The 15938-nt window shown below is 46.6% G+C and overlaps 1 protein-coding gene across 4 annotated transcripts in view; it reads right to left on the bottom strand.

Moving 5' to 3' along the window:
* CPT1A (carnitine palmitoyltransferase 1A) overlaps positions 1–15938 on the bottom strand; it is a 404991-nt gene that overhangs the window by 10054 nt on the left and 378999 nt on the right. For all 4 annotated transcript variants that reach the window (XM_086957836.1, XM_086957839.1, XM_086957840.1 and 1 more), the window contains exons 17-18: positions 10198–10311; positions 6426–6518 (exon numbers count right to left, since the gene is read on the bottom strand). In XM_086957836.1, the coding sequence (XP_086813962.1) occupies positions 6426–6518; positions 10198–10311 (207 nt within the window). The remainder of the gene's footprint in view (positions 1–6425; positions 6519–10197; positions 10312–15938) is intronic.

Below are 15938 nucleotides of genomic sequence, written 5' to 3' on the forward strand. Positions count from 1 at the left end.
TAATAGAAATTTTTTTCTGAGGAATGGCCCATCTCCATATGCTCTGTGCCAGCCAAGAGCTGTAGGGAGTGTGTTCCTCCTTGTTTTTGAATGTAATACATTGCTGTAATAATGTCCTGCTGGACTAGTACAGCTTTGTTTGATAGGTAATGCTGAAACAATTTTAGAGCTAGAAAACTTGCTAGTAACTCCAGATGGTTTATGTGGAGTATTTTTTGTTGCATTGTCCATGTACCCTGTACTGTGTGATTTTGTAAATGCGCTCCCCATCCTGTGAGAGATGCGTCTGTGGTTAGTATTATCTGTGGAACAGGTTTTATAAACAGCCAGCCCTTGGAAAGGTTCTTGGTGTTCCACCATTGCAAAGAGCGATATGTCCGATCGTCTACCACCACCAGATCTGTTATTTGTTGCCGAGCCTGATTCCACTGACTTGACAAGCACTCTTGAATGAGGCGCATTTGTAGTCTTGCATATGGCACTATGAAAATGCAAGATGCCATCATTCCTATTAGTTGCATAAACACTCGAGCTGGTAGTGAGTGTTGTGGCTGGAATCTTTTGATAAGATCCTGCATAGTTTGCATTCTTGCTGGGTTGAGGTACGCTATTGCTTTGGAGGTATCTATTGTAGCACCCAGATACCGCTGAGACAGGGATGGTTGGAGATGGGATATCTTTTGATTTACTGTGAATCCCAGTTTGTGTAGCAGACATATTGTTTGATGCATGTGCTGTACACATTGGTTTTATGACTTGGATTTTATTAACCAATCGTCCAGATATGGGAAGACATGAATGTTGTCCCTTCTTTAGTGTGCTGCTACTACGGCTAGACACTGTGAACACTCGAGGTGCTGTAGTTGGTAGTGTTGACCTTCTAGAATGAACCTTAGGTACTTACTTTGCTTTTCCCCCAGATGGTGTGAGCTTTGCTTCGACAAAAAAAAAAAAAAGGATAAGGGGATGTGAGAAATTACAAATAATTTGGCCCTACGCTAAGCGCACGTGGAGCACTCTGAGGAGGGGTAAGCAGCAGCCTGAGGTGCTTCCTGCATACCCCGTTAACCCCACTTCGTGCCACCATACGTCAGGGCGCTGGCCCCACCTGAAGGCCATACAGAGGGCATACGCTGACAGATGGGTGCGGACCACGCCCAATTAAACCAGTTTGCAGCCTCCAGTCCACCTCAGAGGCCGACGTGATATTAGCCCAAAGGCAAGGGCCACCTACCAGCCACACAGTAAGGAGGCAGTGGGGAGGACAATATAAACATTTTCAGCCATGGGAGATGCTGATGCACCCGCCGCCCCCATACAGATTCCATTCCACCACGCTGCATCGGGGGTCCTGCCACCTTTCAGAGAACTGGAGGTACCGTCAACTGCGTCCCCACGCTGGAAGATATGGCTCGAACGGCTAGAAAACTACTTTGTAACCACGAGGGAATCGGACAAGGCAGTTAAGAGATCCCTGTTGCTCCATTACGCCGGGGATGAAATATTCAAACTATTTAAACACCTGCCCGACACAGGAGCGGTGGACAATTATGATGCAGCTGTAAATGCCCTAAATGGTCACTTCGACCCACAATTGAACCTTGACTTCGAGGTCTTCAAGTTGGGGCAAGCGCGCCAAAGGGAAGGAGAATCCATGGATCGATTTTATGCCTGCGTAAGGGAACTTGCAAGCACATGCACAGATGAAGATCAACCCAAAGCCATACGGAGACAAATCATCCAAGGGTGTCGCGACAAGACACTACGGGGACTAATCCTGCAAAAACCAGGGATCACACTCGAGGACATCCTGATATTAGCCAGATCACATGACTTATCAGCTGTCCGAGCCACCGCGATGGACTAAGCACTCAACAAACCCCGAGGAAAAGCAGAGGCAATTAAGACCGAGCGTGCCGATGCAGTAAGGGCACAACCACGAGGACACTATCCAAGGGAACCCCGGAAGGAAAGTTCCCGAGCACGATGCGGGTATTGTGGACATGAGCCTCATGCAGCCAAGGACTGCCCTGCACAGGGCAAGACATGCACGCACTGTGGAATCCCAAACCATTTTGCATCGGTGTGTCGTAGGCGGAGCAACACAGAGACAACCAGGAAGCCAAACCCGCCAACTAGAGCAGTACGACAGCTGTCTGTGAATGACCCTCCTCCTCACGAGAGCGCCCAACAAATACCAGGGAGGCACCTACAGCCAGTAGACGAATCTTCGGAGTCTGAGGACGAAGAAGCATCCATCGTTTCCTTTGCACGAGAGTTGAAACTACGCCGGAGACCGCAGCCTACGTGCATCGTCCAGATGGCTGGAAAAGAAGTCAAAGCAGCGATTGACACGGGAGCCATTGTCAATGTCATGGGGCTTCAACAGTTCAAGAAGCTGCGCACTCGGCCCCCGGTACTACCATCCAAACCCAGAATATTTGCCTATGGAGCCGAAACCCCGCTGCCCCTAAAAGGAAAGATCACAGTGCCTATCAAAGCAGACGACCTAGAAGTAATGGTGACAATCCATGTGATCGACAGGGAAGCTGACACTCTTTTGAGCAGCCACAAGGCTGAGGACCTGAAACTGATAGCATTCGCCAAACGGATCAGAACACACCAGGTGGACGAACTTTTGGGACAATTCCCCGAGCTCTTCACCTGCCTGGGCTGCATCAAATGCCAACCAGTCAGATTGCACATTGATAAATCGATAACCCCAATCGCTCTACGAAACCGCCGGATTTAGTTTCACCCGAGGCCGCTGGTGGAGAAAGAACTCAAGAAGTTGGAGGACCAGGGGGTCATTGAAAAATTCTTAGGACCAACGCCATGGGTATCCCCGATGGTCATCATGGAAAAACCCAAACAACCGGGGCAATCCGTTTTTGCATTGACATGCGGCTGCCAAATAAAGCAATCAGAAGAGAGCGACACTTAATACCTACCATGGACGATATCATTGCGGACGTGAATGGGTCAAAGTGGTTTTCCAATTGACCTAAATGCAGGATACCACCAGCTGTCCCTAGCGGAGGAGAGTCGCTTCATCACCACCTTCAGCACTCACCTCGGATTGCGACAATACAAGAGGCTAAATTTCAGCATTTCTTCAGCAGCAGAGGTGTTTCAAAACACCATAAGGGAACTGTTGTCCGGCCTGCCTGGCGTCATCAATGTCAGTGACGACATTCTTATACATTCTACAGCAGCCACTGAACACCACAAACACCTCCGAGACACCCTGAGAAGATTGAGTGCCCATGGTGCGACACTCCACAAGGAGAAGTGCCAGTTCTTTCAACCACCGATAGAATTCTTTGGATACGTTTTTAACCAGGAGGGCATCCAGGTGGATCCAAGAAAATCCAAAGCAATCAAAGACACCCCGGCACCGAAATCCCCAACGGAAATAAGAAGCTTTCTGGGGATGACCACTTACTGTGGTCGGTTCATACCCGGTCTGGCCACCTGGAGTGAACCACTACGTGCACTGACCAAATCAGATGCAGCCTGGCACTGGGGCCCGAAGGAGGACGAGGCCTTCCGAGGGATAAAGAACGCCCTTCTAGAGAAGGCCACCCTGGCATACTTTGACTCCAACAAGCGGACGGAAGTACTGGTTGATACCAGTCCCGCGGGCCTAGGCGCCGTGCTGACCCAAGAACAGGAACCAGGCCAGTGGACAGCGCTAGCCTTCGCCAGCAAGGCCCTGACCTCAACCAAAGCCAGATATGCGCAGATCGAACAAGAGGCCCTAGCTATCAAGTGGGCCTGCAGCCACTTCCATCTGTACCTGCGAGGCCATCCGTTCGTCATGGTCAATGATCATCAACCACTGGTATCACGCTTCAAGGGGACAGCCCCACACCCACCACCACGGATAGAACGGTGGGTGATCCAATTATGACCCTACGAGATGGAAGTAATATACCGACCGGGATCTAAAAACCCAGCGGATTTCCTCTCCAATCACCCCTCCGAGCAAGAACAGACGTATGAGGATGGTGACTGCGAAGAGTTCGCCCAGTGGGTGGCGTTCACATCATGCCCTCAAAGCATGACGCTTGAAGAGATCAAGGAAGCGGCCGTCACAGACACAGTGTACGCCCGAGCGTTGAGAGCAGTTCAAGAAGGCTTGTGGTCTGAATACCTCCGCCACACCAATTCCAGGGCCTCGGAAGACAGAGTCACTCACGAAAATGTGGCGGATCCGGCACAATCTCAGTGCCACCGAAGATGGCATCTTGCTAAGAGGGTCCCGGCTGGTCATCCCCCTGAATCTGAGACAGCGAGCAGTACAGCTTGCCCATGGTGGGCACTAAGGAATCACGAAGATGAAAGCGCGGATGAGGAAGAAGGAATGGTTCCCGGAGCTGGAAAATATGGTGGAGGAGTATGTGCGAGGATGTATGGCATGCCAGTTAACGAGCGACCCCGACAGGCCCCTGCCCATCATCACCGAAGAAGCTTGCTCATCCCCCTGGACCAAGGTGAGCGTGGATTTCGGGAGTTTTCCAGGAGATGGACACACGCTGGTTTTCATCGATGCATATTCCAAATACCCGGTGGTAGATAAAGTAGCATCCAACGCCTTCAACCATGTGGGGCCAGCATTGGAGAAGATATTTGCGATGTTCAGATACCCGCAGAAGTACGCAGCGACAACGGGCCCCGTTCCAAGGGGCAGAGTTTGCCACTTTTCTCCAGCAACGTGGAATTCACTACCGTCGCATCACACCCCAATGGCCCCAAGCCAACAGGGACGTGGAGAGATTCAGGAGTACGCTAAACAAAACATTTCGCATAGCCCTGGTGGAGCAAGCTGATCCAGAGCAGAGACTGCATGAATTCCTGCGTGAGTATCGTGGCACTCCCCACTGCACGACCCAGAGGAGTCCATGGACTCTCATGTTTCAGGGGCCCCGGAGAGACCTCCTCCCCAACAGCCCTGGATGGACACCAGCCTGATCAATGCAGAAGAGTTCCAGGAGAGGAGGAGACAAGGGAATCAGTGAGCAAGTCGTTGCCGGAGGGCGACACCAAGGAGGATGGCACTGGGAACCCCGGTCATTGTACGGAACAGGCGACCCGGGTGAAAGTTCCAAACTCGGTTTGAACCGGGTACATGGACAGTCACCTCGACCAGCGGCACCATGGTAATGGCACGGAAGGGAGAAGAAGAAGTGTCAAGAAACACCTCATGGTTCAAAGAAGTCCCACCGGTCAACGGAAGAAGAGCAAACCTTGGTGAACCAAGCCCCAACACGAACATGACAACCAAGAGTGAAGATGGAGCACCGGTGAGCAGACAGCCGAGAGAAAACGAAGACGTACACCTTCCTCTGACACCAGAGGCAACTTCCAGCAGCCCCCGTTGAGACTCAGGGAGAGGGGATGCCCACTCACAGCGATATGGGTTGAGGCCCAACCCGCAACCTAGCCAGAGACAGAGACTATGCCTGCCCGCTGAGACCCTGATTTAACCACCAAGGGACACGCAAGTACCGAGCATATTTTACCTGTACCCTATCTGATGCAGTGTATACAAGAATGAGAAAATGTTTTGAGAAAAGTTATAGTCGGATAGGGATGTAATGGTTAGCGGTCTAGTGTTTCGCACCCCCTCACGCATCCACACATCCGCAGGCCAGGCGTGGCCTGCGGGGAGGAATAAAAGAAGGGCGGCCACACGGGGACGTCACTTCCGACTTGCCATAGTGTGTGTGACTCAGTGATTTGCTGCCGCTCCGCGCTCCTGCCTACGCACGCGAAATCACTGTGCCGGTAGTCTGCGGTCACCTGCGGCCTACACAACAGTAAGTAGCCGGCGGGAATGAAGTGGTTTTGTTGACCACAACAGGTTTTGCCTACAGCGCATGCACGCTGATGTTAGACCTAAAAAAAGAATCTAAAGATGGTGACTAGGCATTCGGAGATTCTGGGCTTGATGTCATAGTGAGTCATCTAGACTATGGTTTATGACAGCAAGAAAACATTTTACATTTATACACAGTTTCAGAACCAAACTACTTGTTGGTGGAATACTGTAAGGCACTTTCACACTGTAAAAAGGTCTGTTTTTGCCTGCCCCTCCTGTATGTGCAAATACTATATGTATTGCAATGGACTATATTATATATTCTTTGTACTCCATCCATACAGCAAATAAATGGTACTACTATTACAACCAAAAAGGGTTCTAAAATTTACTATCTTAAAGCCATGTTGATGAAAATTACATTAACGAACCTGTTTATTTTTTACAGTGACACAATTCACCCAAATAAATTGAACATTTACTTTATGGCCCTAGAAAACATGCATAGAAATGGCAAATATCATCACCTAATGGTTTGAGCAGGTCAAAAAGCATCACATTCCATCAAGGTTATTTTCACTCTATTCACTTTTGTACATACCGTTTCATGGCTTGAGAATTTACTGGATACGTGAAAATTAATCAGATTTTCGCCCACTATAATGTAAGAAACTCCGTAACCATCATCGGCAACCTAAAGAAACAGAAGGCCAATGTCAATCAAATTTTATAGTATCATTACTACACAGCAATTTATTGGCTTTTCTCATCTATAACAAAATTCCACGCCGGAATTTCACCCCTTTTCTGTAGATGACTTTAGAGGTTGTGAAAGAGGTCAATTAGAGAACATTGAAAACAGAAGCTTAATCTATGGGAGGAAGGAAAACATTTACCCTTAGCAATTGGTGTACAGCCTGTTGTGTTTTAGATTCGCATGTTGTGAACAATGCTGCCATCTAGGGTTGGGCTAAGACATTGTAAGAAGAGGCTTAGACGTGATACCTTCCCTGGACTCACAATGCACCAGGACAGAGACTACACCTGAGATTGCGTTGTTCACCAACGAATATATATATGTCGGATCCCGAGAGCCGTGATTTATGGACTCTTGCTGATACAGAGGGGGCCTCAGCCACAGGCAGATATTGGCGCTGTGGACAGTGGTGCAAACATCGCTCCTCACCTAACCAGGACAGTTACATTTGAATGATGAAAGGCAGCAGCACACTTGTTTTGACGAAACTGGGAGTCACGGCATTATTTTTGGACTACTGCTATCAGAATGCCTGCAAGACGCCCACATGGGCGTGACTCGCTATTCCAATAAATCAATTGAATTCAATGAGCCTGCTTCTTCCGTCATTGTTAGCCAGTGAACAAGAGCGGCAAACTCGCTCGAAACGCGTATGGCATGAATGAAGAGCTGTGGGGCATGCTGTGAACGGAGCTACCTGTGGCGATTTGTGCTGTAACCCCTCTGTGTGTGGCGGCTCCTTAAGGGCAACCTTGTGGACAGAATTTTGAGCGGCTGGCTCGGTCGCGGAGCTGCCCCGCCGCTGTCGGGCGGATCCCGAGAGCCGTGATTTATGGACTCTTGCTGATACAGAGGGGGCCTCAGCCACAGGCAGATATTGGCGCTGTGGACAGTGGTGCAAACATCGCTCCTCACCTAACCAGGACAGTTACATTTGAATGATGAAAGGCAGCAGCACACTTGTTTTGACGAAACTGGGAGTCACGGCATTATTTTTGGACTACTGCTACTAGAATGCCTGCAAGACGCCCACATGGGCGTGACTCGCTATTCCAATAAATCAATTGATTTCAATGAGCCTGCTTCTTCCGTCATTGTTAGCCAGTGAACAAGAGCGGCAAACTCGCTCGAAACGCGTATGGCATGAATGAAGAGCTGTGGGGCATGCTGTGAACGGAGCTACCTGTGGCGATTTGTGCTGTAACCCCTCTGTGTGTGGCGGCTCCTTAAGGGCAACCTTGTGGACAGAAAATATATATATATATATATATATATATATATATATATATATATATATATATATATATATATATATCTGTGTGTGTGTAGATAGAAAGAATGAAGATATCTTTGTATTAGAAAAATCACACATATTAGTAGAATAATGTTATGTGACTATGAAATGACTTGATACACAGAGTTCACATCAGGGGAGGTGGAGAGGGTGTACATGACACCATAACATAAATCGATTGTTACAAGTAAGGAAAGTTTTCAATGTGCATATTTGGTTGCTGTAAAACACGCTGTGAATAGTTTCAAGTACAGTACCCAATACCTAATTCTATGACTTTCAAGCAGAGTTTAGAGATTTCTGGAACAGTGCTTTCCATAAGTACAGTTTACCCCACCTGTGCCTACTGTCTGGATTGGATACTCACATTGTAATAAATATTAAACATGTGACTAGTGTATATATATATATATATATATATATATACACACACACACACACACACACACACACCCCCACACACACACACACACACACGCACACACACACACACACACACACACACGCACACACACACACACACACACACACACATTTTCCCAGAAGCATCAATCAATTTGGACTCCTTTTCTGAGGGGGCGTTGCATCCCCCGTTTGGAAGTTAGCTGTTTTCCTCGCATTAGATACCACTCAGGAGTCAGCAGTTGACTGACCTCTAATGTATATGGGATCTGAAGGAGTAGTTTTATATTTTTTGTCAATTCATGGTGTTATTATTCTAGCTTTCACATGGTCCTTAAAATTGTCCTCTGCATGACGTACCATACTGTTAAGGAGTGGCAGATATTGTGCCCACCTTTGAGCATTAGATAAGCGTTTTAAAAGGAATGTATTCCCCTATTGTGTCCTTATATAAAGGATAAAGGTACTTGATGGAAAGTTGCTGCTTTTGCTACTAAATCTTGATATGCAGAGGCACCGTCAGGTGGTGATATGCATGTGGGATAGAGATCGGGGTCTGTATCCCTCTATGGTTCAACGTCATATACACCCTGGGGATGCTTGTCTTTGGCATGGCATCATCACCTATGAAGAGCGAATGATTGGATATGTTACCTTCCTCAGATAGTTGTAGAGAGTGAGGTGGTGGAGTGGATGATGGGGGTGATGTTGGTGGGTTAGGTGAAAGTAGAATAGAATGTGCACAGGGCTAGTTGCAACAGCCTTTTTTCTTCTTTGGAGGTTGCACAGGACCTTCTAAAACCTCTTGAAATGTTTACTGTTTTTAGAAGATTGAGGCTTTGCTGGTTGAAGAATTATCTTTCTTTGTTCCAGGCGGAATTTGGAGAGTTTTCTGCCTCAGCTTGAGTCATTAATACATTACATCAAGGATCCGTTCTGATGGAGATGTCGATCTGAAAGCGAAATGTTTTTTGTGCTCGGTTTTGAAGAGTCAGTCTTTCAGTGCGTGCCATTGCTTTCCTGCAGTGGCGGACAGTAGGTAGTTTTTTTGGGATTGAGTCGATGTTTTAGGCTTTGTATCAGAGGTAAGTGTACTCACTGTCCAATGCTTCTGTACCAGCTGATGGTTGGCTGAACCTTGGTCAAAGTCTGACTCAGAATCTGAATCATGTATATACAAGTGATTCCTCTTGTGCGGTCGATGCTTCCTCCTTTTATTCCTGTTGTTGTCAGAAAATGTATGGTACATCGATCGCTTGTTCATGCTGCATCTCATGAGAACGTCAATCTTGAAGGGTTTTCTTAGATCAAAATGACTCTTGATCAGGCGAGAGGCATCCATTACAAACAGAGTGTTGGTCGGTATTCAACACTCATAGGCCAAGGAGGAGTGTCCAGAACCGCAAAGCAGAATGGGTAATTGCTCGGAACGCAAATATACCCATGCGATGGAGACAATACCGTCAAGCGAAGATCTACTAACAAAATGAAGGGAGCCCGAAATGGTCTACAACCAGAGAGCTAGAGATTACATCCAAACCAGGCAGTGAAAAAAACAATCTTGTAATGGAGTTGTTGACCGTGCGCAGTATTACCAAGAAAAGGAGTCACACAACGCTGTGACTCGTAGCAAAGTTTTTGGAACAAAAACATCTTGTAATGATTAGAGCCCAACACTAGATGATGGACCTCTGCACAGCACACATGCCTCGAACATTAGGGTTACAAACAGTCAAGGTTTACAATTTCCTAGCAGATCTCTCACCTGTGATATGGGAATCAAGATCCTAAATGTTATAGTGTTAGCACTACCAGGAAGTAACTGCAATCAGTAGGTTTCTGAACATGTTACAGAAGTGACAACTGTACCAAAGATTTGCTATAGAATATAAAATATAACGCTGTACTATTTCTACTCACAGGACCAAAACCTCCACCACTTGAAACATATTCTGGATTCTTGTCTAGTTGAAAAAGTTCCACTTGCTGCTGAGGAGTCTGACTGGTGGACAGTCTCCAAGGTTCAGACAAAACCTGTTTGTTGAAAAAAAACACGAATTAGAGACAATGTAGTTCACCAGCAACAGGTAAACAGGTCAAATCCATCTTGTGTTTTGATTTAATAAATTAATCATGTTCATTCATTATGAAACATGTCAGTCGTAGTATGCTTAAAAACAGTTTATGCATTGGAGAGTATCCCATCACAATTGTTTCTCCATATGAAAAGTTTTCAGTTATTACTATAATTGTACAGCAGAAAAGTGCATGAGTCACATAATGTTATGATATGTGTGATATTTGCGAAAAACACTCATTCATCATTGCTGTGACCTCTAGATACAGGTTGAACTGTTTTTAAGAATACAGGAGCTAGATTCCATTGAGCGGAGATTGAAGTTTAGATTGGCTGGGCCTAGAAAGCCATCTACCTAAACCAACCCCATAATATACTAGTAATTTTGACATCTCAGATGGCCAACAAGATATTAGGTGCAAAATTCATTTACACCCAAGGGTCATAAATTCAAACTTTCCACTGAATCAAACACTTTCTGAGGAAGCTTTCACATTCACTTTGGAAATAAGATAAGAACAGAATCAGAAAGGATTGAACCGAGTATGACTGGGCCACTGAGATTAGTCAAAAAGAATGTAAAGTCATACAGGATGGTGTCCCCTTTCCAGATATGTGACGTCAGCCAAGTAGACCTTTGTAAGGTAGCAAGTAAATGGTTAAGGTAACAAAAGAATGAGGGTCTACCTTAGGCAGTGGCCTACTGAGGAACAGTACTGGGCACCAGAAAGAGCAACCAGAGTCCTGAGGGATCCGGTTCTCGTTGTGGGGAAGATTCATAGACCAGCTCAAGGGAGTCGCATCTTTCTAGGCTGCTGCCCTCAGGGCTAGATCTTCCTCCTGTGGGGTTCCTGAGGGCAAAGGAGAACTGTGCCGAACAACAGTGACGTTCCTCAGCCCAGTGGGGGGGGGGGGATGCAGGCCGTTATGGACCAGTTGGCTGTTTCCCTCAGAGAACTAGCAGGGTGGCCCGTGGATTTCACCCACACTACCTCCTCTGCTTGAGGAGACAGGATCACTGAGGCCAGGCCCTCTCCTCAGGGCCCCAATGCACCACTGTGGGCTCCCTATCCCTGTGGGGTCCTATGAGGAGCATTGTGTCTCCCAGCTGTCAGCATTGGTGCTCCCCGATGGTGCGCGGTGGCAGGTCTCACTGGGTTTCAAAGGGAGGCTGCCATCTTGCCCCAATGGCAGGCTGTCCATCCATGCTGGATAGCTTCCCAGATCCAGTGCCGACCCTCTGTCAACTGCCTCCGTGGGTCTGAAAGCCCCGCTGCAGCTCAGGAGGGCCATTCCACGTTCCAGCTCAGTAAGGAGGCTCCGCCATCTTGAACAAGATATTTGATGATGGCAAATGTCAGTCGGTGAGGATTTTTGCAGGAGGAAAGTGATGTAATTCATAAGTTCACGAGGACTGGTGTTATATCTGGGAAGCCTACACTGGTTTTGGTGTCATTTGTGACTCTGGGAGAAGTAATTTTGGTTGTTGAAGAATATCATAAAGTTGTCACTGAACTCGTTGGAGGTAGTTAGTACTTATGAAGCATGGGTGGGGACTCTCGATTATTTGGGGATCCTGAACAGGTTTCTGGAAGCTCCAGCACAGATGTCTGCCAGCAGTGAGTAAACATTTACATGCAGTCGATAAAAGAAATTTAGTTTCACTGGACTTTTCTAAGCTATTTAACATTCAGAACTTACCATGTTTTAAATTATCGTTGATGATAACATGTATCTGTTGATGAAATAGTATGAAGACATTGTGAAAGGGCAATAATTAAAACGACCTCCAAATTGTTTATTTTTACAGAAGTGCAGCACTACCATAATGTTAGCATAACAAGAAGGAGAAATAACGGACTCTAGTCGCATACGTCCACCCACTTCCTTACATACATGCATTTCATTAAAAAAGTAAGCAGTTTTCCCGATGTTCTGTTGTTCTTTTTGTTCGTTTCAAAATAGAAAATGAAAACCTCAACTACCCTGTATGGAACATATGCTAATGCCCTTCATTCAGTCCTCTGACAACCCTTTACTACAATGACTTTTTCGACACGCACACTGCACTTCCTTGAGGCTGTCATTATGATGTGACTCTTTCATTTAGCGGCCGGCCCCTTGGGGTTGTAGGCGGCATGCTGTGTAACGATATGAAGGTACAATAAAGGTTTTCGAAAAAAAAAAAAAAAAAAAAAAGCAAGCAGTTAAATGATGTTTAATGACATGCTAAATGAAATTGCAAGCATTCTACTGCGAAAATGCATTAGAACAACCAGGAAGATCCAGGAAGCACAATATTTTTTGATGAAAGAATCTCAGTCTAGGAACACTTTGTAACACCTCAAACAAACCCAGGGGGCTCGATGAAAATGCTAGAATGCAATGAAAACTGATCGAATTCTTAAGTCACCTAACAAGTTACTGTTGTCCAAAAGCCCAATATAGGGCAATGATAGAATGAAAGAATACACGTATGCCAGAGGTTAGACCCACTTTGAAATTAAGCTAGCACTAAACAACATTATCAGCTGAGTTCTCGGTTCGGACCATAGCATACACCCTTGCGTCAGATTAAACAAAGACCATTAAGTACCTACTGCAGTAATGCACACAAGTAATTCAGCCCCAATATGGTAGCCCAACATATTATATATTTCTTTAAGAAGCCCATTACAATATCATAAAAGATTGACTGTGAAAAGTAGCTTAGGTATTGAGGGTACTTTAGGTGATCATCTCAGAGATCACCCAGCTGATCTTCTCCCTTACCAGTGAACCCACAAATGCCAAGAAAAAGTTCCACGACAGGATGAAGGCTGTTGCCACCTGGATGAAGGATAGCTGCCTCAAGCTAAACTCAGAAGACCGAAGTCCTGAACTTGGGCTCCATCCCCTCAGCTTGGAACGACTCCTGGCGGGCTTCAAATCTTGGACCTTCGCCCACACCCACTGACCACGCTAGAAATCTCGGCATCATCTTGGACTCCTCGCTCACCATGAACCGCAAGATCAACGCCGTCTCATTATCTTGCTTACACATGCTACGCCTACTCCGAAAGATCTTCAAGTGGATCCCGACCGAGTCCAGCACGACCGTCACCCATGCACTCATTACCAGCAGAGTCTACTACGGCAAAGCACTCTACACCGGCATCTCCCAGAAACTCCTCAAGAAACTGCAAAGCATCCAGAACACCTCCGCCAGACACATCCTCAAAATCCCACCCCAGCCACATCACCTGAGAGAGCCTCAATGGCTCCCAGTCAACAAAAGGATCACCTTCAAGCTCCTCACAAACGCCTACAAAGCCCTGCACAACACAAGACCAGCATACCTCAACCACCGCCTCTCATTCCGCACACCCACCAGAGACATCCTCTCAACTGGCCCTAGCCGCATTCCCACATGTCCGCAAGACCACTGCGGGGGGGAAGATCCTTCTCATACCACGCAGAAAAGACCTGGAACACCCTGCCTCTCTCGTTAAGGAAATCACCGTCACTGCCCCAATTCAGGAAGGACCTCAAGAACTGATTCTTCGAGTGAACCACAGTTCCTTGCAACAGATCTGCAGCAATCGGCACACCCCTTATGACCCTTACAGGCGAGTAGTCGTGCTTTACAAGCCACTTGATTGATTGATTGAAGATTCCTACAATGATATTTTTTATAACTAGTCCCTGTCTGCCGGTCTCCTAAGCATCTCACTGGGAAAGCTACCCTTTATTTTTAGCCAGAACAAGATCATTTTGAAGATACTTAGATTAAGTCAGTGCATGCTGGTCATCAGGTGCTATGCAGCACAGGACTTGAGCAGGTCACAGGTCCCACAGCCCATCAGGCAGTGCCAATATTCAAGGACTAAAGCAGTTTAAGTGCTTTTTTGAATTGACCTAGAGCTTAAAAATAAAATAAAATCCCTGAATAGGTGGCAGGGCTCGGGACTGTGTGTATTTAAATTTAAGATCAGACTTAAGTAAGGCAACTCGAAAATATATTTGTATTATTAAAAGTTCATTATCCACAACATGTTGCCATGCCAGCCCCAGATAATCAAAAACTCTAAAATAAAAATACATATATATATATATATATATATATATATATATATATATATATATATATATATATATATATGCACACCAACCTTCTTCACAAGAAAAGAAGAGACAGATTCCCCAGGAGGACCAGGTAGGAGACGCCTGTTTATTGGTAACTTAGCGAATGCATTTCAACAGCTGTACTGCCTTCCTCAGTGCCCAAAGCGTCCCGTAGATGAAGCACCACGCTGTGTGTAAGTTCCTCTCAAATAAGCTTGTTGGTGCATGTCAGCTCCGCCCTTCCGCTGAAGTCCCCGCACCTGTGAGCAGTTCCAAGTGTGGCGCGGAACTGCAGGTCCCAGAATGCAGCAGGATCGATGTTTGGAACCACGGTGCAGGGGAATGACTGGAATATTGAAAGTCATTGCGGGCTGGCAGGAGAGGAGCGTGATGTCTTTAGGAAACAAATTGTCCGTCTTGCTTTGGAGTTTCCAACTAGTGGGTGCCTCCTCCGGTCCCCCTTGACCACCGCAACCACATAGACCTAAGAGTCCGTAAAGCAGGGGACGAGCCACAGTGAGCCCTACCCGGCATGGGATTAATAATCCCAAAACTGCTCACACTCCTCCTTGGTTTTCAGTGGCGGATTCCCAGCCTGTCCAGCAAACGCTGGCAAAATACACGAACTGCAAGAGTCCAAAGTCCCAGTGAGGCTGGTTTCTCCCTAGCGCGATGTGGGTCTCTGAAAAGCGCCCCTGGGTGGCGCTGAACTGATGCACACCAACCTTCTTCACAAGAAAAGAAGAGACAGATTCCCCAGCTTGGCCGCGGAAACGCCCCTCTGCATGAAAGCGGACCTGCGGATCTTGAAATATCGGGACCCGAGAGGACAGAGAGTCCGACGTTGTGGAAAATGAAATGAACAGTGAAATCATTGCTTTCCCTCCCGAAGCAGCCCACATGGGATTGAACATTATTTTAACATTTTGAACTATTTCCCAGCACCTGATGTGGTACGAGGAACCTCAAGGACCAGGAGGCATTGTGACTACACGCCCACTGGGGCGGGTCCGAGTATTTAAATACGGCTCCACCACAGTTGTTGGGATTTATGCTCAAGCCAGTGAACAAGGGCAGAGAGCTGCCTGAAACGCGTTCGGCCTTTATAGAGACTGAAGGAGTGAACATGAATTTGCTGCTGTTCCACATTAAAGTATGGTGAAAAGTCTCTGATGTGATGTTTCCTTCGAGGGCAACCTTTTACGTTGTATATATATATATATATATATATATATATATATATATATATATATACACACACACACACACACACACACACACACAAGTAGTAGAACTTTGGGTCATCTCTCTTCATCCATTGGCATATTTAAATGTCATTGACATTTAGGGCCTGATGTAGAGTTCAGCATACACAGTACTCCACTGCAAATGTGACTGAGTAGCCTACCGCCAAACCCTTGGTGGGCTTCTTAATTTGGAGCCAGGCAGACTATAAGTATTTTGCTCACGGAACCCCCAC

This window comes from Lissotriton vulgaris, chromosome 2_1 (assembly GCF_964263255.1).
Source record: "Lissotriton vulgaris chromosome 2_1, aLisVul1.2, whole genome shotgun sequence".
Classification (NCBI taxonomy): domain Eukaryota; kingdom Metazoa; phylum Chordata; class Amphibia; order Caudata; family Salamandridae; genus Lissotriton; species Lissotriton vulgaris.